General features: G+C 39.0%; 1 protein-coding gene across 3 annotated transcripts in view; it reads right to left on the bottom strand.

Moving 5' to 3' along the window:
• Positions 1-27887, bottom strand: part of rapgef2a (Rap guanine nucleotide exchange factor 2a) — a 77022-nt gene that overhangs the window by 7824 nt on the left and 41311 nt on the right. For 2 of the 3 annotated variants that reach the window (XM_051702764.1, XM_051702765.1), the window contains 18 exons: positions 25116-25238; positions 24371-24548; positions 22592-22728; positions 22353-22511; positions 19150-19302; positions 17911-18075; positions 17711-17818; positions 17376-17579; positions 17147-17255; positions 16793-17036; positions 15669-15829; positions 11256-11496; positions 10772-11155; positions 10034-10245; positions 9808-9931; positions 8056-8079; positions 6204-6421; positions 1940-2068 (listed from right to left, as the gene is read on the bottom strand). In XM_051702764.1, the coding sequence (XP_051558724.1) occupies positions 1940-2068; positions 6204-6421; positions 8056-8079; positions 9808-9931; positions 10034-10245; positions 10772-11155; positions 11256-11496; positions 15669-15829; positions 16793-17036; positions 17147-17255; positions 17376-17579; positions 17711-17818; positions 17911-18075; positions 19150-19302; positions 22353-22511; positions 22592-22728; positions 24371-24548; positions 25116-25238 (3073 nt within the window). The remainder of the gene's footprint in view (positions 1-1939; positions 2069-6203; positions 6422-8055; positions 8080-9807; positions 9932-10033; positions 10246-10771; positions 11156-11255; positions 11497-15668; positions 15830-16792; positions 17037-17146; positions 17256-17375; positions 17580-17710; positions 17819-17910; positions 18076-19149; positions 19303-22352; positions 22512-22591; positions 22729-24370; positions 24549-25115; positions 25239-27887) is intronic. The other variant, XM_051702766.1, reaches the window with a different exon arrangement.

Genomic DNA, 27887 nt, shown 5'->3' with positions numbered 1-27887 from the left:
AATAATGAAAACTAAAACTTGTGCATTAAGAGAAGCCATTCTTGTTTTGGGTTGGTGCATAGATGGTCTCTTTTTCTTCTGCACTTTTTCCTGTTGTGGAGGTTAGCAAATAGCATTGCATTACCGCGTGCGACAACTTCTGGATTGGAGTGTGGATCACCTGTCTCATATGTATTTTTCATCTGACTGCATGCACCAAACCGTGACGGTTCGGGACGAATACATGTACCATTACACCCCTTATATATATATATATATATATATATATATATATATATATATATATATATATATATATTATATATATATACACACACTATATTGCCAAAAGTATTCGCTCACCCATCCAAATAATTGAATTCAGGTGTTCCAATCATTTCCATGGCCACAGGTGTATAAAATGAAGCACCTAGGCATGCAGACTGCTTCTACAAACATTTGTGAAAGAATGGGCCGCTCTCAGGAGCTCAGTGAATTCCAGCGTGGTACTGTGATAGGATGCCACCTGTGCAACAAGTCCAGTCGTGAAATTTCCTCGCTACTAAATATTCCACAGTCAACTGTCAGTGGTATTATAACAAAGTGGAAGCGATTGGGAATGACAACAACTCAGCCACGAAGTGGTAGGCCACGTAAAATGACAGAGCAGGGTCAGCGGATGCTGAGGCGCATAGTGCGCAGAGGTCGCCAACTTTCTGCAGAGTCAATCGCTACAGACCTCCAAAGTTCATGTGGCCTTCAGATTAGCTCAAGAACAGTGCGTAGAGAGCTTCATGGAATGGGTTTCCATGGCCGAGCAGCTGCATCCAAGCCATACATCACCAAGTGCAATGCAAAGCGTCGGATGCAGTGGTGTAAAGCACGCTGCCACTGGACTCTAGAGCAGTGGAGACGCGTTCTCTGGAGTGACGAATCATGCTTCTCCATCTGGCAATCTGATGGACGAGTCTGGGTTTGGCGGTTGCCAGGAGAACGGTACTTGTCTGACTGCATTGTGCCAACTGTGAAGTTTGGTGGAGGGGGGATTATGGTGTGGGGTTGTTTTTCAGGAGCTGGGCTTGGCCCCTTAGTTCCAGTGAAAGGAACTCTGAATGCTTCAGCATACCAAGAGATTTTGGACAATTCCATGCTCCCAACTTTATGGGATCAGTTTGGGGATGGCCCCTTCCTGTTCCAACATGACTGCGCACCAGTGCACAAAGCAAGGTCCATAAAGACATGGATGAGCGAGTTTGGTGTGGAAGAACTTGACTGGCCTGCACAGAGTCCTGACCTCAACCCGATAGAGCACCTTTGGGATGAATTAGAGCGAAGACTGTGAGCCAGGCCTTCTCGTCCGAAATCAGTGTCTGACCTCACAAATGCGCTTCTGGAAGAATGGTCAAAAATTCCCATAAACACACTCCTAAACCTTGTGGAAAGCCTTTCCAGAAGAGTTGAAGCTGTTATAGCTGCAAAGGGTGGGCTGACGTCATATTAAACCCTATGGATTAAGAATGGGATGTCACTTAAGTTCATATGCGTCTAAAGGCAGATGAGCGAATACTTTTGGCAATATAGTGTATATATATACACAATATATACATATAAACAATTATCTAACATAAAAGTGTTCCTAGCATGAATAGTAGCTAGTTTATATAATTTAATTTGTACAAAATAAAGATTTGAAACTGAATTTAAAACCACATATAAAATGAATGAAAAATAAAACAGCTCATATAATATTATTAAGTATGACCTCCTAATGTTGATGATCAAATTGATTAACTAGCCATTGGTTAAAAAAGGAGAAATGCCTTAATTTCAAGTTAAGTTTTATTTTGTACCCTATTTTTTTGGAAAGTTCCAGCCACCAGCAGAGGGCACTCTGATGCTACAAACACTTGGAGTACTTGTGTATAAATGTGTGTGACTGTATCAGAAAAAATGCTCTAACCAAATGGTGGTAACTCTTTGCCAGCTGATTTTTTGTGACTGGGATTTCCATTTGGCTGCTGAGGAGTGGAACTTCTTTGACTGACAGGAGATGCATCCACTCTTCTCCTTTCACCTGAGGTCTTCAGGGCTGAAACACATACACAACATTAGCTGCCACAAGACTAGAAACAATGCTAGACTTTTAGGAATGGTGAGTCTGTTTTAAATATGGGCATGTTTTCATTTTGAGTGTACTTATGCATATGGTTTGCATGCGGTTTCTCAACAGTCTCAATTATACTTGCAAATTTTTTTAGTTCCTTCTTGCATGTTTTAACAAACAAAACCAAAAAGTTATTTGTTTGTTCTATAAACAACAGAAGCAACTGGACTGTTATACTGTACATTTACTGAAAATAAAGCTATTTGTTTGTATTTCTGTGGTTTATACATTTCAGATCATTCATAGAAGAATCTCTTAACAAAAGACACACTCTGTTTTGATTTGACTTGACCTGACATAGTCCTAGACCAGAGGAGGCACTAAATATTAATGTTGCCTCTTATTTTTGTTCTTGCTGAGCAAAGCCTATTTCTATAGAATTATTTTACAGTCACATTAGCTGCATTTCCACTATTGGGCCAAATGAGGGCATGCTAGTGTGTGCCAGGGCCAGTTGTGTTCCCACTGTCACTTCCTGGACTTCATCATGCCTCCTCAGTGCTTCATCTGGGCCAACGGCCAAGCGCCTATTGTCTGCCGATTAGACTTGGGCCAAAGGCCAACTGGGGATTGAGGCGGGGTCAATGTCAAAGGCGTAGTTTAGCAGAGTCAGGTCAGAGTGTCAGCACCAAGATACTCATTTCCCAATTTTTCATATCTAGATACCAGCTCACATCAACAGATCTAGGGAGAATGGAGAATTGTCAGTACTGGTCAGTAGACAAAATCAGGGCTCTTCTGAATATTTGGGCTGATGAAAATGTGCAACGTCAGATCAGTGGCATCTGCTGAAACGAAGACGTGATTAAGTATATTGTCGCCGAACTTGCTAAGTTGTGTATCCAACGGTACAGGTTCGAAAAAAAAAAAAAAAAAAATGCGGGCACAGCACTAGCTAGTCTGATACCTTAGCATGAGCTTCCCTCTTGCTTGTGAAATGGGCGGCGTTGGCACCAGGGCAGCATATTAAGGGCGGGTTTTAGGTAGGGATGTGTGGAACGACTAATTTCACTGATGTTTAAACTAAAATTTTGGAGCCTACTAGTCTAAAAAGTAAGAAATTATCTGAATAAATTGTGTTTATGCGACCCATTAAAATACTTATTCTATTCCAACAGCCAAATCCGACAATAAATTCCGCTGCAAAGGGGCATTTATCTGCAACGTGCTTACCTAGCATTATGATCATTGCACATTAAATCAAGAACATTACACGCATTCACTGAATCAGCGTTAGAGAATACAGGCATATTTATTGAAAACAATTGAATGAATAGTGCAGGACCAATAGAGCAAACCTAACAGCCTGTTCTTAATGGAATTCACCAAGTAAAAGTTACTTAACATATTAAAACAGTCAGGACATTGTTGAAAATATTTAACAGGTAAGCCAAACCTACTAGAAAAAAAATGTGCTGAAAAGATGTGTGTATTTCACGACGTGCATTAGCCTATTATCTAATATGACAGCTGTTCGGTTAAGAAGGTCAACCAACAGTTACGATTTAAAAAAAAAAATAGCTAGGATGGAAAAAAAAAAAGCCTGTGAGAAATGTACAATACAGGTGCATCTCAATAAATTAGAATGTCGTGGAAAAGTTCATTTATTTCAGTAATTCAACTCAAATTGTGAAACTCGTGAATTAAATAAATTCAATGCACACAGACTGAAGTAGTTTAAGTCTTTGGTTCTTTTAATTGTGATGATTTTGGCTCGCATTTAACAAAAACCCACCAATTCACTATCTCAACAAATTAGAATATGGTGACATGCCAATCAGCTAATCAACTCAAAACACCTGCAAAGGTTTCCTGAGCCTTCAAAATGGTCTCTCAGTTTGGTTCACTAGGCTACACAATCATGGGGAAGACTGCTGATCTGACAGTTGTCCAGAAGACAATCATTGACACCTTTCACAAGGAGGGTAAGCCACAAACATTCATTGCCAAAGAAGCTGGCTGTTCACAAAGTGCTGTATCCAAGCATGTTAACAGAAAGTTGAGTGGAAGGAAAAAGCGTGGAAGAAAAAGATGCACAACCAACCGAGAGAACCGCAGCCTTATGAGGATTGTCAAGCAAAATCGATTCAAGAATTTGGCTGAACTTCACAAGGAATGGACTGAGGCTGGGGTCAAGGCATCAAGAGCCACCACACACAGACGTGTCAAGGAATTTGGCTACAGTTGTCGTATTCCTCTTGTTAAGCCACTCCTGAACCACAGACAACATCAGAGGCGTCTTACCTGGGCTAAGGAGAAGAAGAACTGGACTGTTGCCCAGTGTTCCAAAGTCCTCTTTTCAGATGAGAGCAAGTTTTGTATTTCATTTGGAAACCAAGGTCCTAGAGTCTGGAGGAAGGGTGGAGAAGCTCATAGCCCAAGTTGCTTGAAGTCCAGTGTTAAGTTTCCACAGTCTGCGATGATTTGGGGTGCAATGTCATCTGCTGGTGTTGGTCCATTGTGTTTTTTGAAAACCAGAGTCACTGCACCCGTTTACCAAGAAATTTTGGAGCACTTCATGCTTCCTTCTGCTGACCAGCTTTTTAAAGATGCTGATTTCATTTTCCAGCAGGATTTGGCACCTGCCCACACTGCCAAAAGCACCAAAAGTTGGTTAAATGACCATGGTGTTGGTGTGCTTGACTGGCCAGCAAACTCACCAGACCTGAACCCCATAGAGAATCTATGGGGTATTATCAAGAGGAAAATGAGAAACAAGAGACCAAAAAATGCAGATGAGCTGAAGGCCACTGTCAAAGAAACCTGGGCTTCCATACCACCTCAGCAGTGCCACAAACTGATCACCTCCATGCCACGCTGAATTGAGGCAGTAATTAAAGCAAAAGGAGCCCCTACCAAGTATTGAGTACATATACAGTAAATGAACATACTTTCCAGAAGGCCAACAATTCACTAAAAATGTTTTTTTTATTGGTCTTATGATGTATTCTAATTTGTTGAGATAGTGAATTGGTGGGTTTTTGTTAAATGTGAGCCAAAATCATCAAAATTAAAAGAACCAAAGACTTAAACTACTTCAGTCTGTGTGCATTGAATTTATTTAATACACGAGTTTCACAATTTGAGTTGAATTACTGAAATAAATGAACTTTTCCACGACATTCTAATTTATTGAGATGCACCTGTATGTACAAAACCTAATGTATTGTTCTAAACATGGTGTGCACACAGAATAAAAGATAGTTTAACCAGTTAAGCAATTGTTGAAAATAGCCTTCTTGATCAGCAGGTTAAAAATGTCATGCCTAGCCTAAAATAGTCATTTTCTAGGCTTCTTAATTAAAAGCATAAATTTTTGATGAGCAAAATTAACGTCATCATGGTTCGGTGAAAGACGGGACCTGACTCGCCTGAGTTGATTATCCTATACTTGAAAAAGCCCGCTCGGCAGGAAAATAACTTGCAAGCACGCGAGCACAGATTTAGGGAAGACTCAAATGTGAACACATCCATAGCGACTTGCAAGCCAATGTTTCAGAAATCCGCTTCCCGCTCCACCACCGACGTGAATTCTATAGCTGCTTTGCTCATCTTGCGAGAGGACATTTTTCTGCATGCACCGCGAGTGAAGCACCCAGATTTCCTCTTTTTAATAATATTTGTATTATTAATTATATTTAACATGTGTAACATTAACATGCCACTAATTTAAGCGCAGCCTTTGAAATAATATAAAACCAAACGTAAATGTGTAAAAATGTTTAACAGTTTAAAGGGGAAAAATATTGACCGACTAGTAAGTCCGGTGTCGACTAGCAGCATCAGAACCGTTTAGTCGACTAGTCACGCACATCCCTAGTTTTATGGAAACACTGCAGGGCTATTGGCCTGATGGTTGGAATGCAGATTGATTTTGGTCTCACGGCTCGAGGTCTGAGGCTATTGGCCCCGGCTGAGCAGTTGATAGCCCTGGCTCGCATTGGCCCGATAGTGGAAAAGCGACTACTGAGAAACAACTGGTGTCCAAATAATGACTTTTTACAACCTTTACTATATACAAGGAGTGTGTTAGATTTCTCTGAAGGTGTGTGTGACTCACTTGAGCTGTTGGCAGGCTCACACTGCAAGGAAAGTCCATGGAGTGTGTCCTCATCACTCTCATGAGTGTGCGTGTCCAGATACTGTCGCACCCGTCTGCTCATCATCTCCACCTCATAGAGTTTCTTAGCACTGAGGAAAGAGCCCCGCCTCCCTTTCCTCTTGCCGCCCATTGTGCCAATGTCAGAGAGAGTAGAGCTGCTCACCTGACTCAGAGATCTACACACACACATTCAGACAAAAGACACAATCTATATTAATGACAACAGGTTAACGTAGAACACATCAACCCAACAGAGAGGAAGTTAGCAAGGGGAAGAAGAAATTCTTCCCCTCATTTTAGACAACTAGACAAATGAGAGAATTGTTTTGGTGGAATTGTCATGGCAGCGATGTACTTTACCATGCATAACAAAGAATGTTATTTGAGAGAAGTGACTATCTTAGAAAACTACAGGTTAAAGGTGAAGTGTGTACATTTTTTTTTTTATGCTGAATATTTTCTTGTATCAGAGCTTAATATGGACAGACAACTATAAGTAAGCAATTCTAATTCCAATTTCACCCAAAAGTGTAAACACTGTGGGTATCAAAACACTGATAACCCAAACCCTAACACAGAAACATTGGCTCAACCAATGTCATGAGTTTGGGATGGGGGTTTCTTTTTTTTTTTTTTTTTCTCAATGGAAGATGGGTGTGTGTCATTATTTCTTTCCTGGTTCCGGAAATATTTTTCCCATTCATTTTTTTCATTGGGATCTCATAAAAGCCTTCATAAAAGAGTTGTGCAATGAATCAAACCAACCAGCTCCAAGGTGAATCACAACATTAAAAAATTTGATTTAAAGTTTTTGAAAATCAGACAAAAAGACAAAGATACAAGACTGAATGAAGGAATAAACAACAATCCCATGAAGCATTGTGAATGATGCAATCAAATTAAAAAGAATAGAAAAATATAAAACTATTGATTTAATGTTATTGATTATATGTAAAATTAGAATTAATATATTTTAAGTTTATTGCAAAATATTCAGATTTTTACAAATGTAAAGAGTAGTTTAAGAGTGTAGGGAGGACGATTCAATAGCGTCATTCACAATGCTTCATAGAAGTAGGCAATCGCTGCTGGGGTCTTTTGCTGTCGTTTGTTTCCCTCTGATTAGTGGATTTTCCCCCTCAGGATCATGGATAGTGTACTTCTTCCCCCTCAGGATCATGGATAGTGTACTTCTTCCCCCTCAGGATCATGGATAGTGTAATTCTTCCCCCTCAGGATCACGGCTAGTGTAGTTCTTCACCAAGAATTCCACTATAAACACGATTTTTAGTTGAAATAATAAGCTGAAATAATGGGACTGATTGCTACAGCAGAAGCTTATACCATCAATTAACAACCTCGGAGCTAAAGGTAGGTCTGTCTTTAAACATTTATAAGCTGTTGTTAATAATCAGTTCGCCTATGGAAAAAATAAATGAGATTTTTACTTCCCCAACTTACCCAACTGTTGCGCTCTATTTTGTTTTTGGTGCCGCTAGAGGTACAGAAATGACACACTTCACCTTTAAAGAAATATTGAAATGTCTAGAAAGTATCAGAGATACTTTAATTGAACTACAAATCAAAATCAAAACGTTTGTCAGAAAGAGTGCATGCCTTCTGGAGGGCGAAGATTAGCATTTGGGAGAAGAAAAAAATTAGATTTTTCAAAAATAATCCAACTAAAACTAGCTAGACTATCAGAAAGAAGTGTTTGTGTGGAGAAAGTTATTTAGTACACAACACAGCAAAAATATGACAGTTAACAGAATAAAGTAAAAGACAGAAAGACAGTAGCAGTCCCACTTACCCTAGACTCCTCCACTTTTTCTTCCTGAAGATGAAGAACAGGAAAATTGATAGAACGAGAAATAGAGAAAAAGGAGAGAGACAAAAAGATACCAGTGCTTAGACAGTGAAGCCCACAGAGCAAAGGCCCAATAAACAGGAAGGCTAGTTAAGAAACCAAGCACACAAATGGCTGTCAGCAATGAATATAAGCCAGACTGTTGTGTAAGAGTGTGCCTCTGTTCCAAAACTTGAGCTGCCTACAGAGGCAGCATTTTAAAGGGGTCATATTATGAGGAATCAAATTTTCCTTGATGTTTTGACAAGTCATTCTACTATAAAAACATACTGTACATTTCAGAACTCAAAACTTAATCCCCAATGAAATAAAAGCATTTATTGAAACCAAGCTGCAAAAACACTTCGTTCTCTACTTCCGTGACTTCCCTACGTCATTAGGGGCCCATTAATTCATGAGGGCCTCTAAAGCTAAAAAACATCAATGCCTACTTTACGTCACTGCATCCTTGGCCCCGCCCACTGGTGCTTCAGATTGTAAACAGAGTAGAACAGACAGGCCTAGTGTGGCCTAACTATTCCTGAACACCAACGGGGATCCATCTGGACTACTTTGAATTATTTTTGTATATAAACAGGCACTAGACAGACGTCTTTGACCATTGTCATGTATCTCGCACCACTTTTAAAAGACGCTGTGTCAAGTTACAACTCTGAAGAGGAGAAAAATCCTCTTTCATTCAGCAGCTGCTTCTTGCTGTTTTGAGCTCAAACTGTTTCACAAACTGTTCATTCGCCCATCTGTGCTATTTTTTAATGTTGGTTTATGTAAACATGCACTGGAGGGACATCTTTGACAGTTTTGATGCATTTCCAGCGATACAAAACTGTATGTGTGTGCGTCTATTCACCGTGCTTTGGACTGTGTATGTGCATTTTTTTCAGCTCATATCAGCTTGGATTGTATGTTTCTTCGGCTCATATCTTCATGGATTGTTTGTGAACCAGTCATAATACGATTCAAGCTTTGCAAATGAGCTGTTATTGAAGGATGGGGCAGTTAAAAATACTTGGACCCGATCAAACACATAAGTAAAACATTTCATTCATGAATATTTAAAATGTCATGACTGTTTGATAGTTTATGCTGCTGAGTGTTAACAGTTGTGCTTGAGATGAACAGTTTAATATATTCAGATGCAATGTGTTGGATGTGTGTTATGAGTTAACTCTTATGAATATTTTGTTTTATAATATTGTGGAGCTTGTTCATTCTCTTCCGATTGAGTTTCAAATATGGCTTTATTTGAGGGGCTGCACGATGTTAGCCAATCATAACAGTAGCCGTTTATGTTAAAGTTTCAGACAGAGGGCTAGAGACAGGGTGGAAAATGATCATACATTACTAAATTATGACTGTTTTGGTGCAAAAAAACTTTACTAATATTATCAATGAACCTCAGGGAAGATAATAAAATTACATACACAAACACTTTTTTTAATATATATAAAAACAAAAAGCATTTAATGACCCCTTTAAGGTTCCCAATGCAAAGGCTGTTTCAAAATATAGGCATCTTAATTATGCTGTCACCTAAGAGATCTTGTTTTGCCCAAATTCTAAGGCATCTCAGTCAGGTTTTGGAACTCAGTGTGGCAGTCTAATTATACTTCTATAACAAGGTTTTCTTGATGTCATGTGTTTGTTTATCAAATATCAGTGCTGAATAACTGTGCACTTTGTGAGTGAGTGTACCTAGTTTTAAAGAGCAATGCAGGGTCCATTGTGATGGAAGCCATTTGAACCACATGTCTGATCTCTCGCGCAATCATCCTCAACTTCTCAAAATTCACCAGACCATCCACCTTAGAGTTGTTGCCTATAAACATACACATTTGACAGATTCGTACAAACCTTTCAAAACAAAAGAAAAATTAGATGGCAACAGAAGGCAACAGACACATGGAGAGGTGTAAGTTACCCTCATGGAGGAAAGTGAGGTCTTTCTTGACGACAGGAAACAGAGGGATGACTGGCGGCTGCAGGTTGTGTTTGTTGAGGAGGTTGCGGTATTTGGCCATGTTGCGCGAAGGGTCGAACACATCTTGCAATTCTGCCAAAAGCTTCTCGTATTTTCCAGGTAACCGCTCCCATGTAGATCTCAACCGAGAGACAGGTGCTAGATTGAACCCACTGAAAAAGATGAACAAAAATGCATCAGGATCACTTGTAGGAAAATGAATGGAAGAAATCATAACGGAAGCTTGTATGGCAGTTGTAGGAATAGAAGTCCCACCTTTCAGTTAAAAGAGCCAATCGCCTTCATGATAGAGACATAGCCTATTGTTTACTCTAGAAAGCACATACACATTACCAGCACCGGCCAAATACTTTTTATTAGCCAGATTTGTGCTGAAGAAGAAAAAATTATGATACCATCATTTTCAGATTTTATTGCTGATTTAAAATATGTAATTGAACTTAATCTTGACAAACAGTTGTCAGAGTTCTGGCACACCAAACAAGTACAAAAATCAAACAGTCTGCAACAAAGGCAAAACAAAAATTGTATTTGAAAATGTATGAAAAAGTTATTAACTGGACCTCTTGTAAATAATGTAGAAATTTTGATTAACACAATGAATAGAGACACAAACTGCTGTGCTTATGTGACTGTCTAGTCAGCCTATATTTTCTAGACATTAAGCAGAAAAGTTACCTGATAATGGCAAACATGGAGTTAAAGTTCTTGCAGTCACGGCAGTGAAGGGCAATCTTTATGAAGTGCTTGATGATCTTCACTCTTTTGGCCAGGTTACTTTCCTGTACTACCTCTGTGGCGACCCAGAAGGTCTCCTGGTTTACAAGACCTTCAAAGTTGCGCAGGTTGGTAGGAGGCTCCTGTGGGCGGAGCTTGAAAAGGTCAACGATGTAATCAGTTGGTTCAATGCTTGAAAAGAGCAGATAGTTGCGTGCTGACAGCTGATTGGCTATCTCCATGGAGCTCAGGGATAACAGAGAGACCAGAGATTCTCGCTGCATCTCCTGTGCTTCTACATCGGAACACAGTGTCTCAGTCTCCATGTTGTTCTTCAGATAATACCTGAGACAGAAGAGAAAGAATTAAATCAATTAAATACTGTATATTGCCAAATACAGCTTGTGTTCACTTGAGACAGGTTTGGGGAGTATTAAGGCCAAACCTGGCGCTAAGCTGTATCCTGTCGGCAAGTTTGGAGAGTTGATCAGGAAGTCGTCTCTGTTTGATAACTCCCTCTTGCGTGACCGACACCTCACAGAGTGAAAAGGCTTCAGGACTTGCAGTCAGGCCAAACTCTCGGATCGCGTGATTGGCTGCCTCTCTCGCTGTAGTGTCTCTATTGATCAATAGGTAACGACTTTGCTGATCTGCCTTGAAAACACGCAGCACCTGGTCTTGCAATTCTGTGAATGAAAAAGTTAGAAAAAACACACAAAAAAATAAAACAGCAGTTTGTTAGAACTATAATCCTTAACCAGCACAAGAATCTAAATATTCCCACGTAGCACAAACTACATGCAACTTCTAAAACAATATTAGCTAAATGGACGAGGTAGATGCGGACAAGGTAGATGAAGAGGTAGATGCAACAATCAAACAACTAGAGATGAGAAGAACCCTAATAACAAAGACAAAGTCAAAGAGGTTACTTTGAGATCCAACGAAGCAAAAGTCAGTAGAGGCATCTTAGCGCCAAAGAAATGACGAATAAAAATGAATAAAGCCGTACAACATATTGACACGCAAGTTGACACATAATAACTGCAGTTCTACAGCAAAAAAATAAATAAATAAAAACGCATGGCAGACCGTTATTGGAAAGACATGAAGTCTTAAAATAGGAAAACTGCTAACAAAATATGCCAAGCCTGAGCGGCAGCTACAAAACAAATGTGTACAAAGTCGAAGTAATTAAAGTGATATATTGATCACAGTTAGAAAAAGGGAGGTAATTAAATACAGAACTTGGCCCAGTAGCAAGTTTTGCAGATGGCAAAAAGTATAAGTACATTCAGAAAGGCCACTGAAAGAAATCAGTGGTCCAGAGAGACAGTGAAAGAAGTCCCACAGCTCGAAGGCGTGTTTAATTTGATCCAGTGAACAAGTCAGGTTTGCCAGGCTACCGGCAAAACACAGCCTATTGGCAAAAACATGGCAACAGTAATGCTGCATAATTTTTTGGTGCCTTCAAGACAAAAAAACTTCCCATAAGTCAGTCAGGGTTAATGCCATTAGTATGAAAACTCTGCCATTAGCTCAAGTCTGCAGATCCTAATCTGTACAATGACTAAAAAGACCAGCAGAGCCACAGAGAAGGAAAGACAGTCAACAATAGATAAGTGAAACAGTACTACAGGTTTCTAGAGAGACTGAAGAGATATAGACAGGCAATAATGTAAGACAGGCATCTACGAAGATATCCCAGAGACTTAAATCTAGAAAGACAGGTGGAATTTTACAACTAAAGAAACAAGCAGAACCCCCGAAGTGCACTAATACTCACGAGTGAATCCAGGTGCTGTGAGCAAGGAAAGGGTAGCAGGATCGTTAGAATATTGCACAGATATAACAGCGATATTTAGGAAGGCAGGAACACAAAAAAGCAGCAGTAGAGCACAATGCATATACTGCATGAGCAGTAGAATTCCAGTTAAATATAGTAAACAACAGAGGTGCAGTATGTAGCTGTGATGTGTTTTGTATGTTACTGTGTACTCTGTATGTTACGTAGTCTCAGCCTCAGATGGCATGCCCTTGAACTGCCCACAGATCATTCACAGACCAGGAAGAGCTTTTCAAAATGGCAAGCTCCAATCTGATTGGCTTGCTTTAGACAACTTCCAGTAAAACAGGGTGCACAGAATTGACTGGTCCGAAGGTCATTTTACCCCTTCCTACTGTGTGTGTATACTTTATGCAATATACTATATACGGTAGTCAAAAGTCTGGCAACTTGAGGCTGTATTTTTATTATCTGTATGAAGTCAATTAAAATTTGAAATTCAAATATTTGTCGAATTTAAGATAAAAATGCACATTCGAATGCTAAAATGTGCATTCAAATTCTTGATGTGTGCCAAGCACTGAAGATGACATACTGGCCATTCAGAAAGATCGCATTCTTGGGCTAAAACAGATGCAGTGCAACGAATAAAACGCTGGTGTCTCGAGCAGCGTTTAAAGTTAAAATTTCCTTTTAAATGCACGAGACGGTGAAAAAAACAGCGAGACACGATGCAACAATCAAAGACTTCTGTCAAGCGCTTGCTTACATAAAAAAAATTTAAAAAACGAATGCGTTCGGAGTGAACACCTCCCAAAGTTGGAGGTCTTTGGCGGTTGGGTCTTGACCACACCTTGCTCTGTTATCAGAGTCTTGCACAGCATAAGCATTAGGTACATACATCCATTGTATATGATGAAAAACATTGTGGTACCACAGGTATTATGAAGCTTGAGTCTATGGTAGTACTATGGCACTGGTATAAGCAACTGTGTAAGACTAGGTTAACACAGAACCGTCTATTGAAGCACTTCTTTTCTCGTTTTACTTTTTTTTTTACTTTGAGTCATGAAATGCTATTTTTTTATAATTGTATTATCTTCCCTGAGGTCCACTGATAATGTTAGTGAAGTTTTGTGGCACCAAAAAGTCATAATTTAGTAATAAATGATCATTTTCCACCATCTCTGGCCCTCTGACTGAAATGCTCTGTTTTGGCCTCAGTGCCTCAACGTTTCCCCGTTTGGCCAATTTGCAGGATTGCCTGCTTACATGTGAAGCGACTGAGACATGTAAACAACCAGTCACGGTTCATTTTCTTGTTACGTGCCACTGTGTTACTACATGTTTACTACAATAATACACCGGTGTGCAACACACTGTCATTTAAACGGTCCGCATATCAGAGCCGCGGCAGACGCGTTTGAACTCATAATGTTAAAGTGTTCATCTGTTTCATTCACCCTCTCTCTCCTCAACGGTTCCCTGTAACTTTTAACTGTCTCGTCTAATGATAAAAAAGGCAAATATCAATAAAAGTAATATCATATACCATCTGCAAATATGCACATATTTAGTTTAAACAGATGTAATAACCCAACCTCACACAACTTCAGCAGATCCAGCATCCTGTGGAGCGCTCATTTATTTACCTCTAAAGCACTTATTCTAACAGTCACTCCTCAACAGTTCCCAGTAACATTTCTAATGATAAAAGGCTAATATCAATAAAACTTGTATCATATACCATTTGCAAATATGCAGATATCTCGTTTAAACAGATGTCATTCACGAACCTCATGAAAATCCAGCGTTTTCTTCCCATTGAGCGCTCATCTAAAATCATCCTCTGAAGTGCGTATTCCATCAGCCAGAATCAAAAACTTCAGGATCAGGATCAAAAGTTGATCTGATTCACAAATCATAATGATCAATCCGTAACAATCCAAGTAGGCGATCCAGGCCATTTTAAACTGTCAGGAGATTGAGGCTCGCGCTGGACCCGCACGAGCACGCGAGTGCAACTTCAAGGCTGTGTCCGAAACCAGGAAAATGCTGCCTCCAGAGGCTTAATACGGAGGTATTATACGGAGGTAGGATGAAAATAGGGTGCTTTTTAAACTGTTCGGAGACCAGTTTCTTTAAGAGTTCCATTTATTCATTACAGCTGTCAGTTAAGCCATTAACTGATTAGGCAGCAAGGTAGCAAGTCAGCTGCCTACATTTTCGGATGCAGCCTAAGGTAAAAGCACGTCACATGCACTATAAGTAAATGTCTTATTCGCTATGCACAGTATGTACAATTGGTTTGATTCTGTATTTCTTGAGTAAATGCTATTGTTACTGTTATTTCTTTTTTTCTCATATATTAACAATTTCTTCATGTGCAAATAAATTACTCAGATTTGATGACTAAACAGAAATCTGAAGAAACTGCAATCTACCATTTAAAATACAATATTATTTTTTTAGTTTTTTGTTAAATTGAGTAAATATAGTGCTAAAAAAGAGTTATATATATATATATATATATATATATATATATATATATATATATATATATATATATATATATATTAATTTTTTTGCAATTTTATGTTTGTTATTTACTATATTAAATTGTGTGATATATCGGCATTGTATCGGCCACATTTCTCTCTGGATATCGGCATCGGCCATTAAAAAAACCCATATCGGTTGACCACTAGTGGTAACCATAAATGCTCTTTTTAGAATGGGGAGGAAGTTTTAAGTTCTGAAATTTTCAGTAAGTTTTAATAGTACAGTTACCTCTTATATGTCTAAATAGCATGGAAAATTTGATTTTACATTTCATGACCCCTTTAATATTTGAGAATATGAACTGCTTTAATCCTTTGACTTTTTTGATTTATGCAGATTTGTTAACAGCCAGAAATGTTCTATGCAATAAACAATTGCTGCAGTGTGACGCTTATTGGTTTATATTGATTTGTTGCACCCTCTTGTATACATAGGTGACAACATCAATAAAAAAAATCAGGTGTCTTGTAGAATTGTGTGTGATTTTACTTTGTCTCTGTGTGTATTTACCTTGGGGCTGTGTACTGTAGTCGATGATGCGTTGTTGGCCTTGGGCCAGGTCAGGGTTACTGGATGAGAGATTTCCACTGACTGGCATAGTGGCCGGAGCCTGTTTGTTCTGCCGTAATCCCACAATACTGTCATCCTGAGTCTGCCCCAAACCGATGTCACTAAAAAAAAAAAAGAAAAGAACAATGACTCAGCATGATTCTATGAAAAATGAGCATTAATTTATTTTTACAGCTGACACATCAGAATTTATCACATAAACCACAAGGGGTGTATCATACAGTCCTAAAAAAAAAAAAAACTTCTATTCATTAACATATTGTTGAACAATGATAAGATCCTTTAAAATCCCAGTTTAATGTGCAAAGACAACTGTAGGTAAAACATTTGTAGGTTGACTACCCCAAAAAGTGTAAACATTTTAGTGCTGGTACCAGTGCTTTAGTTTGGCGCGGGACTATCTGCCTGACCAATGGCAGACATGGCCAATGTTTAGGCAACCTGTTTAAAAACCTGTTTTTGCAACTTGTGCCACAGAACTTACACACTTCACCTTTAAACTAGAGTTGTCCCCATGTAATTTTTTTAAGAATGAGTTTGAATTCCTTTTCAGTATTCGCCGATACTGATACCTGTTTTTTGCTTATTTTTTTTTCTGAATTCCATTTCAACAGTTTATTTCAATGTTATCATCAAAATGGTGTCTAAATAAATTAATATTTTAATCAAATAAAAATACAACAATTATCTTTCAACATAATATTGTATTATTTTTGTCAAATAATGTGCTGCATAACATTGCATCACAGATGTGAGATATTGCTTAAATATAATACAATTACTATTGATTTATTATATTAGTAGTAGCAGTATTACAGTGAAAATTACTTTTTATACATTTCTGTAATCTTTTTCCCATTTAAATTGAGCTTTTATTCTGGCAAAAGCTTTTATTTTGGAGTGAAGCCCTTTCCATTTCTGTGTGTTTTTGACGGTAGCTTCTCACTTTTGGAAAATAAATGAGGCCGCTATGTGACCCAATGTGATTATTAAACTGCAAAATGCTGCTGTTTAATTAAATAAATATGTAGTCTGTATGTGCCTCGTGCTACAAAGTTATATACCTGTAAGGTTTCTGAGGTAGGATGCTCATGCGTGTCTTGTCTAGAATCTTCAGCAATTTGTTTCTGCCGCCCACTGTATGAGCTTTGACCTTCTTGCTGACCTTCTCTTGACCTAAGACATCAGAACCAACCCCAAGTTCAGGTACAGAGTAACGGGTACTTTTCTTTCCATCACCAATCTTTGGAAGATGAGGAACACCATTTTTCCTTTCCTCTGCCACCCTGGCCACCAACTCCTTAAAGACTGAGAAAGAGAAACAGATAAGACAACTGATAAGAGGACGTGAGAGAAATTGGAACTTGACTTTATTCTGTGTGTGAGTATTGGAAGATTTATCCTGGTCAGAATCTCACCCAGGAGGTTGGTTTTGACACTCATACACAGCTGTGTGTTGTTCCTGAGAATTTCAATTGCTTTGGACAACTGTACATTCTCAAACGTCTGCCCATTCACCTCCAATATCTGCAGATTGGCAGGGAAAGGATGAGACAAGACAAAGTCAAGAGACAGATTTGTGTTGAAGAATGTGCTTCAGTGTTGTGTTTTAATATTGCGTAATATTGAAAAATGTAAAGGTGTTACCTGGTCTCCATGTTTAAGCCCCGCCTCCTCTGCCTTGCTGCCCACCTCTACACTGCTGATAAAGAGGCGTGTCCCCCGTTCAGCTCCTCCAATAAGTGTAAAGGGGAGGTGCATCTCTCGAGCAGACCTTGTTATTGTAATCACTCTTGGTTTGGCTTTAGCAGCACAAGCTATGTTGAGCAACCGTAACTGACCTGTCATTTTCTGCTCACATCAAAAGAGGAAGAACACAAGAATGCTTGTAACTGCAGATGTATTTATGTATGCTTGTATATACCTCAAATATTAAGTATTGTTCTTAAATGAATGAGAAGGTTAGGGGTAATGATTCACACCTCTCTTTCCAGGTTGTTTTGGAACTCCTCCAAGAAACTGGTCATATCAGGATCTCCCTCGAAGTCACTAAAATGATTGTTAACCCATAATAACACAACTCGCGTGACCTGAACGAGGGAGAGAAAGGAGAACTGAGAGTCCAGCAGAAGCTTGTGTGTGTGTTTTTTTTACACAGAGAGGGTTGATTCAGTTACGCTACCTTGTCCCGTAAACAGGGGTCATTAAACCAGTCCAGAAGTCTCTGTCCCAAAATCAGAGGACTGGGCAGAAAGGTACGATAGGTCAACAGGAAGTCCTCAATATATGTAGGGTCAACAACTGAATGATCCTCCACTAAGTGCTGCATCAGCCTCTCAGCTGTACCCTAAAAAAAAAAAAAAACAATTTCTATATCAGATTTTACATGTAAATTATTGTATTTAATGCTTATAAAGATCTTACTCTTTTCTGGTGAAATCTGTAAGTAGATTAAAAATAAATAATCCGTAATTTCAGTTTATCAATTGGTTAAAGGGTCTGAAACAATAAATAAACTTTGTGGGAAAAAACCTGTATCTATGACCCCGTCAACCTGGTATTAAGATGTGTTTCGGGTGATCCGATCACATGTGGTCAGCCCTAAATACAGATCTAAACGGGGTCTAATACATTTTGTGATTGGATAACAAAAACCACATCCAAATAAGATAAAAAATGCATGTATCCACATCACAATTTAGGTGTTAACAGTAATCTGTCCTGTATTCATCCCAGCAGCAGTGAAGCGCCAACCCTCACCTGTCAATCAACCGCTGCGCTACAACAAGAGTTTAAACTTTGCCGGTTATGAGCAGCTTTAATAAGGAAATTACTGTCCAATCAGAAAATGTTAAAAAAGCGGATACATACACAATCATGAGAGCTTCGCAGATCTTTCTCAGTATATCTGATATCAAAACAGATGAGAAGCATGAACACTTGAAGAAATTTTAACAGCATCTGGGAAAACAGCATGACGTTTTTTCACGCTTTCTTTGTCTTCTCTGACTTTGTTGCGCTTTATCATGCAGTAGCACACTGACATAATGATTGATTTATGTCGTCATGAAACAGAGACCCTCCCCTCTAAATTCGAACACAAGTGGTCACAGGAGACACTTTAAGTGGTGTAAACAACCATGTGTCTCGCCTAACCACATGTGATCGGATCACTCAAGACGCATGGTAATACCAGGTGTAAATGGGGTCTTTAAACCAAAAAATATTATATAGTTCACACTTAAGGAGATATTTAAATATGTCCTCAAAGGCATGTTATGCTACTTCTGTGGGTCACTGCATTCAAATATAATGAAAAGTCCAAATTTATCAACTGCATAAGCGTTAAGCGGAAATATTATTTCTTTGTTGAATGCTCTTTCAAACCACACAGATTTATCAAAAAGCCTGAAATGGTTACCTTTACAACAATGTGTCCCTTGCGGGTACCCGTCCGGTCGAGTTCTCTGTGTTCTTTCACCATGACAATTTCACCCTCTTCCTCCACACGCTGTGTGTTCTGCTCAACCTGATTCAGAATGCAGCAGTAGTCCTGCTGTGCAATACATACAAACTACACACACACACACACACACACACACACGATTATTGTATACAGATATGATATTAACATGACGTTAACTGGTGAGATTTTTATTGTTGCAATGATTGCATTGAATGGTAACAAATATAAAAATGTGTTGTTTTTTTATCAAAGCTTAAAGGTGAAGTAATTTCTGCACCACTAGTGGCACCAAACGGAATTACAAAAATAAAGTATGTTTTCAAACAATCTTTTCGAACACTCTTCAGACTCATCACGCCCTTTCGAACTCTCTGATTCCCTATGAACAAATAGGCCATACTAAATAAAAGGTGATAAACCTTTAATGTCATAATAAACAAGACCACTATAGCATATACACATGGGACAGAAAGCGTGGCAGAGGAATTGGGTCATCTGATAACATTGCCAGATTGAACGGCAGCTGGGTGTGCGGGGATCCAGCACGTGAGGTAGGATGGTTCTTCTGGTAACTAGTAAGCATAATGATATATATTCTGAGTATCTTACGAATTTATCTGGAGCTCTGCAGTAATGAGCAAACTTGTGTTGTAATACCTTGTGTGTAGCTTACCTGTTGAGAAGCAACTCTGCAAGTTTGCCATCTCCACTGAACCCCAAAAGTCCTCTACCTTGTAAATGTGATGCCAGTGTTCACTCTGGTTTTACTCTGTTCTGTCTCAGTGTCTTTTAGCAAGTCTTTGAAGATTGGCTTTAAAGGGATGTTCCAGATTCAATACAAGTTAAGCTAAATCGGCAGCATTTGTGGCATAATGTTGATTACCACAAACATTTATTTCGTCTCATTCCTCCTTTTCTTTAAGAAAAAAAGCAAAAATCGGATGCAGACAATAAAAGTGAACATGGCTAATTTTTGGAGGGTTTAAACACAGAAATGTGAAGCTTATAATTTTATAAAAGCACTTGCATTAATTCTTCTGTTAAAACTTGTGTAATACTTGAGCAGTAAAATTATTTAAATCATAATTTTTACCAGGTTTGCCAACTATGGATACCAGGCTGGAATGAGATTTTGATGTCACGGCCAGGGCCGCATTGATGAACAGACAAATTGTCGTTCAAGCCCAGGGGGCCTGGACATATAGTGTGTGCAATTGATACTAGTAGGCCTTTTATCTTTAATTTCTAAACCACAGAAAGGCCTAATCCAACCCTACAAGGCAAATATATAGGCTCACTACACCAATTTACCTACCATTCACAATTTTAAAACACCCATACACTATGGCACATCCAGGGTTTTTCTTGGGTCCAAAAATGGTCTTCAGTGGTGGCTGAGGTACCAAGCTCACCCACAAGCTCAAAGTTGGTTGGTTACATAATTGCAATTAATTACTAATTAACAGAATTACTAAACTGCATTTCAAGTTTACATTGGAAATCTGGATCTTTTTGAATTTTCCATTTATTTATTTTTTACTTCAAAATGCTATGATAAATCAAATTAAATTAAATAAGACTTATTTTTATAGGGCTAATTATAATATTCTGATGGTTTACCTATAGTATGAGTGGGCCACTTTAATTTGCTGGGACTGTGTTTCCAGTTAAATAATTTGTGTCCTTTCCAAATATTGTTTTCCTTTCTTCAGGCTCTTAATAATTTATAGCAAGTCATATCTTTAAATATCTCAAATAGTGACAGTTTGTTAGAACAAGAGGAAAATGTTGTCTATAATTAGTCCAAAATTCATGGAGCTCCAAATTTTAAACCCCTTCATTCTACAATTTGTACTTGCCCTTATGAATGTTTAACCTGTCATAGTTCTTCCACTGTATAATTGTCAATGGTAGCCTAATAATAGGCCCATAACCACAATGGATGGCTCCTCATATTCACCTTAGTTAACTCAATGTAGCTACTCTTTCTAAAAAAAATAAACTTGTATGTGTTATGGAAAAAACGAATAGCCTAAACACGTTCATACTTAAAATAAAATAACATAAAAATGAATTTAAATGGAACTGTTTCCTCCAGCTTCTTCACAAGGTCCTTTGCTGTTGTGCTTTTCGCACCAAACTACGTTCATCTCTAGGAGACAGAATGTGTCTCCTTCCTGAGTGGTATGATGGCTGAGTGGTCCCATGGTGTTTATACTTGCATACTATTGTTTGAACAGATGAACGTGGTACCTTCAGGCATTTGGAAATTGCTCCCAAGGATGAACCAGACTTGTGGAGTTCCACAATGTTTATTCTGAGGTCTTGGCTGATTTCTTTTGATGTTCCCATGATGTCAAGCAAAGAGGCACCGAGTTTGAAGGTAGGCCTTAAAATACATCCACAGGTACACCTCCAATTGACTACAATTATCTTATCAGAAGGTTATTGGCTAATTGCCTAAAGGCTTGACATCATTTTCTGGAATTTTCTAGGCAGCTTAAAGGCACAGTTAATTTGTGTGTATGTAACAGTGTATGTAAACATCTGACCCACTGGAATTGTGATATAGTCAATTAAAAGTGAAACAATCTGTCTGTAAACAATTGTTGGAAAAATTACTTGTGTCATGCACAAAGTAGATGTCCTTTCCTTTTTTTTTTTTTTTAAAGAAAAGGAGGAACTAGTCTAAATTAATTTTTATGGTAAATCAACATTATGCCACAAATGCTTTTGATTGAGCTTAAATGGTATTGAACCTGGAACATTCCTTTAACATTTGGAGGTGAAGCTAAATTTATTTTCCTCTGTACACATCTGCCATGGATGTTCATATTCCCCCGGCTGAACAGCTTACTACAATTAGCCACGCCCCAAAATCAAGCTATAGGTTCAGCTAGGAAGGGATGGGTGGGGCTGAGTGGGCCGCCCAAAATATAAACATCATTGTTTTGATTGTGCCTGGGAGGCTCAGTGTTTATACTTTTGGGGGACGGAAACTCATGAATGGCTTACTTATAGTTGTCAATGAACAACAAACTGGGATAGTAGAACGTATTTTGACATCAAAGAAGTTACATACTTCACCTTTAATTTCATATAATACAATGAAGATCCCCTATGTGCTCATATACAAAGCTAAACAAACACACTCTTACCTGACAGTCATCCACTTTGGTCCTCATGACTCCAGTCATCAGCTGTTTCTCCATAGAAGGCGAGACACCAAAACTTCCACCCATACACACACTTTCACTGTGGCCATCCAGGTAGATTACCTCTACTGCTCCATTCAGGATGACTGACCACGAGTCCAGCTAAAAGACACACTCTTGCCTGTTATCATCTGAACACTGTACAGTAAAGAGCTGAGATGCTTATATGGGTCCTGTCTTACCTCTTCACCATGATTGAGTACGACTGTTCCAGCCCGTTCCACGACTGCAAACACCATGACGGCACAAAGTTCCCTCCGTACTGAAACACTCAGACTAGCGAATGCTGGAAGCTGCTGTACAAACTCCAGCAACTGCTCTGTAAACACAAAGAGAAAGAGAAAATGAAAATGAAAGTAAAAATGAAAGAGAAACGCTAACATAGCATTGTGAATTTCCCTAAGTCACCAATATTGAACAACTAAAAGAGGTGTTCATGCAGGATGCATTCTCACATTAAAAACAGTAAAAGTGGCAGAGCGTCTTAAATGCGGTATTCATGGAAAATGACCTGCCACAAAAGGTCAAAGATGTCCGTCGAGCACATGCTGACATAGACCAGGGGTATTCAATCAAAGTTTCAAGAGGTCTGGTCTCTATATTTCCTTCCCAGCAAAGGTCTGGAAAATAATAACTTGCACGGTGTCAGTAGTCAGTATGGCTTTTAATTTTTTTTTTTTTTTTTTTTGGAATAGTTATTGTAACATTATAACATGTTGGCAGCAATAGTACTTTGTAAAAGAAAAACAATTTAAAAAAGTTAAAATAGTCTCTTCAAAGCAGAGATGAGGACACTGGCCCAGAGGCTTTTCTACCAAAAGATTAGGCTAATATATTTCATAGAATTCATCAGTCGAGGGCACCTGGATATTAATATTACAAGATTAACAATTGTTTTCAAGCTGGGTGACAGCAGTCCAGTTTTTGTGTTCAAATATTTTTACATTCTGAATATTTATTTGTAATTATTTTTACATTCAGATACCTTTGTATGGGACATAAGAGTACTTTTGACTGAGAAAATATAGGTTACTGTATGGGGGTTCTGAGATAACCCTGAGAGAACATTTAGAAAATGTAAAAGTCTGAATGGACCATGTTTACATTTTCCTAAAGTGAGAATCTAATAACATTAAACTAATCATTTACATCTTAAAAATACTGTTTGCTTAAGTACAAACAAGCTGACTATGAAATAATGGGAATGTTCTCATCATAAGCAGAGAACTCTACTAGCCAGGCTAACAAATAATTTCTATTAATTATAACTAATAATCAGAGATGATATCTGATTAATCTTCACAGAATTAAAACAAAAAACTGTTTGTCATGAAAGGCATGTAACATGCTGATTAATAAAGCCAAATTTAGATGGAAAAAGACGTTAGTCACAAATGAACTTGTCCCGTCACAAACCTGCTTTAGCTGAACCATCCAAGTCATTTATCAGACAGATGAAAATAATTAACTTTGCTTTATTCTCATTTTCTGCAGTGTGTTTTAATGAAAGATGCCAGTCTCCATCTACATTGCTGCTCACCGTGTCTCCGCTGCTGTTGTTAAAATAACCACACCTGGAACTCTACGTAGCCTAATCAGGCTTTATGCAATGCCTCGTGTATATCGTGAGGAGAGAGGTAACATGCACGGAGCAGGAAATGAAGCTTGTTCGGTGCTTGAGAAAAAGATGATATAGCGCTGATCGACCCTGATTGCTTGTGGTGTGTATAGCTCCGTTGTTTTGATGCACCGTTCACTAAAACTGTAGAAACATTAAGATATGTTGTCATTATCTTGCAGTCCAGATACGACCAAGCCAGGGTCCGGAGTCGGACCGCAGTCCGCTAATTGGTGACCGCTGACATAGACCAACAATTAAATAATAGCGCATACAGATGCAAGAACGTATCCCGTGTGAACGGTCCCCAAGTGTGTGTGGTAACTAGAAATGTGCGTTTTACCAATGTCATCATCTGTGCGGTCCATGGGATCTTTCTCCAGACAGTCTCTCACAATATCCCGACTCATGAGTGGGTCGGTTCCCCTTCCTACGTCTTCATCATCATCATCCTCGTCAGAGTCCACCGCTGTTTCAGGAAGCCCGCTGAGATCCATGTCTCCACACTCGCTTTCAGTGGCCTGTAAAAGAAAGAGTGTGAATGCCTTGCATTCTTCCACATTTTTCAGCGGACAATGTTGCATACATTTTTAAGGCAGGTGACGATTGATTTGCATTTTAACAGATTGTGGTCCTTTGTGGCTTACATTCACAAATAAATCAACAAAGCAAACAATGTGGATATAAAATGGTCACTTATGAGGTTCCATGACATTAGGATGCTACGTAAGAGGGCAGCTGCCTAAGTAAGCATTGGGTAGCTCACTGGGTTTTGAAAAGAAGCTCGACTCGCAGGCTGGGTATGGAACTGATTGTGTTTGTGCATGCTGTACATGTTAATGTCTGAATGTGTAACGCTGATCTAAGGATCATGAGGTGTAAGGTTGAGGGCTGACATGAATAGGTTATAGAGAGTTGACAGATGGACCACAGAGGAGGGGGGGGGGGGAGTCCTCTACTGGAGAGGATTTAAATCTGTGTGTGCGTTTGTCCCAGATTTTCACGATAAATCTGTCAGGATATGCTACTGTTGCCGAGTGTGAGAAGAGTGCTTGCTAGAGGGACAGAAATTCAGTGTCTCTTATCACCTGGTAAATGTCTGATAGGCTGCTACTTCCTGAATCACTGGTGATGCTGGAACGTGATTGGCTGGAAGTCATATGGGAGTGGCAACTGTCGGAGGGGTGAAGCTTTGAAAAATCTGCAGGAAGCTGAGAGAGAAGCAAAACACAGTTTCAAATCAAACCAACACAAAACAAACACAGACACATATGGGCAGTTGACATGTAGACATGAACTTTTTTTATTGAACATCAAGATTTTAGGTTCAGATTTCCCATGTAGTCTCTTAACTAATATGAGGTCATTAAAAATGCATGTATAGACATTATGCAAGAATAACAAAAATGATATTCAAAATTGTTTAGATGAAAGTCAGCATGTCTCATTGCACTGTTGTCACTGTTTGAAATGTCATGCCAACTACCAATATGCATAAACACAATACAGCAATTGATCTCTGACGCAAGCTTTGTGTTTTTGTGCAAAAACTGTATAGTGGTTTTCCGTTTATAGTTTATCACAGATCCTACAATTCATTTTGCTAAACCCCTCTGTGTGTCAGAACAATTACTCTCTCAAACACACACTCACACACAAATCAGGAGTCATGGCATTTTAAAAATCTAATAATGATTCTAATGATTGGTTAAAACAAATTAACACACATACACATGGATTGTGGCTGACAGGGCTCCCACATTTTTTTTGACCCATTTCATTACTTTTGCATGACCTTTACAGTCACTTGTAATTGCTGGATATGAGCTTTTAAAGGAATAGTTCATCCAAAAATGAAAATGCTCTCATTATTCACTTACCCTGATGCCATCCCAGAAGTGTATGACTGCCTTTCTTCAGCAGAACACAAATGAAGATTTTTAGAAGACTCTGAGCTCTATCAGTCCTAGAAGTACACGGGTGCAAGCACTTTGACGGTCCAAAAGTCATACTTAGGCAGCAATCCAGGGCTCTGATGTAGTTTGAAATGCCTGAACTCTCTAAATATGACTTCTGGACCATCAAAGTGCTGGCACCCGTGTACCTCTATTATAAGGACCTGACAGAGCTCTATCTTCTTCTAAAAATCTGTTATGTTACAGCCTTATTCCAAAATGGATTAAATTCATTATTTTCCTCAAAATTCTACAAACAATACCCCATAATGACAATGTGAAAGAAGTTTGAAATCTTTGCAAATGTATAAAAAAATAAAATAAAAACAAAAATCACATGTACATAAGTATTCACAGCCTTTGCTCAATAATTTGTTGAAGAACCTTTGGCACCAATTACAGCCTTAAGTCTTTTTGAGTGTGATGCTACAAGCTTGGCACACCTATTTTTGGGCAGTTTCTCCCATTCTTCTTTGCAGGACCTCTCAAGCTCCATCAGGTTGGATGGGGAGCGCCGGTGCACAGCCATTTTCAGATCTCTCCAGAGATGTTCAGTCGGGTTCAAGTCTGGGCTCTGGCTGGGCCACTCAAGGACATTCACAGAGTTGTCCCGTAGCCACTCCTTTGTTATCTTGGCTGTGTGCTTGGGGTCATTGTCCTGTTGGAAGATGAACCTTCGCCCCAGTCTGAGGTCCAGAGCGCTCTGGAGCAGGTTTTCATCAAGGATGTCTCTGTACATTGCTGCATTCATATTTCCCTCGATCCTGACTAGTCTCCCAGTTCCTGCCGTTGAAAAACATCCCCACAGCATGATGCTGCCACCACCATGCTTCACTGTAGGGATGTTATTGGCCAGGTGATGAGCGGTGCCTGGTTTCCTCCAGTCATGACGCTTGCCATTCAGGCCAAAGAGTTCAATTTTTTTGTTCATCAGACCAGAGAATTTTGTTTCTCATGGTCTGAGAGTGCTTCAGGTGCCTTTTGGCAAACTCCAGGCAGGCTGTCATGTGCCTTTTACTGAGGAGTGGCTTGTCTGGCCACTCTACCATACAGGCCTGATTGGTGGAGTGCTGCAGAGATGGTTGTTCTTCTGGAAGGTTCTCCTCTCTCCACAGAGAAATGCTGGAGCTCTGTCAGAGTGACCATCGGGTTCTTGGTCACCTCCCTGACTAAGGCCCTTCTCCCCCGATCGCTCAGTTTGGCCGGGCGGCCAGCTCTAGGAAGAGTCCTGGTGGTTCCAAACTTCTTCCATTTACAGATGTTGGAGGCCACTGTGCTCATTGGGACGTTCAATGCTGCAGACATTTTTCTGTACCCTTCCCCAGATCTGTGCCTCGATACAATCCTGTCTCGGAGGTCTACAGACAATTCCTTGGACTTCATGACTTGGTTTGTGCTCTGACATGCACTGTTAACTGCCTTATATAGACAGGTGTGTGCCTTTCCAAATCATGTCCAATCAACTGAATTTACCACAGGTGGACTCCAGTCAAGTTGTAGAAACATCTCAAGGATGATCAGTGGAAACAGGATGCACCTGAGCTCAATTTTGAGTGTCATGGCAAAAGTTGTGAATACTTCTGTACATGTGATTTTGTTTAATTTATTTATTTTTTAATAAATTTGCAAAGATTTCAAACAAACTTCTTTCACGTTGTCATTATGGGGTATTGTTTGTAGAATTTTGAGGAAAATAATTCATTTAATCCATTTTGGAATAAGGCTGTAACAAAAAAATTTGGAAAAAGTGAAGCGCTGTGAATACTCTCCGGATGCACTGTATATACACACATGCACATACAGGGTTGGAAGGGTTACTTTTGAAATGTATTTCACTACAGATTACAGAATATATGCTGTAAAATGTAATTTGTAAAGAATTCCGTTAGATTACTCAAGCTCAGT

This window comes from Myxocyprinus asiaticus, chromosome 7 (genome assembly GCF_019703515.2).
Source record: "Myxocyprinus asiaticus isolate MX2 ecotype Aquarium Trade chromosome 7, UBuf_Myxa_2, whole genome shotgun sequence".
NCBI classification, from domain to species: domain Eukaryota; kingdom Metazoa; phylum Chordata; class Actinopteri; order Cypriniformes; family Catostomidae; genus Myxocyprinus; species Myxocyprinus asiaticus.
This window is presented reverse-complemented; position numbering and strand designations above follow the sequence as displayed.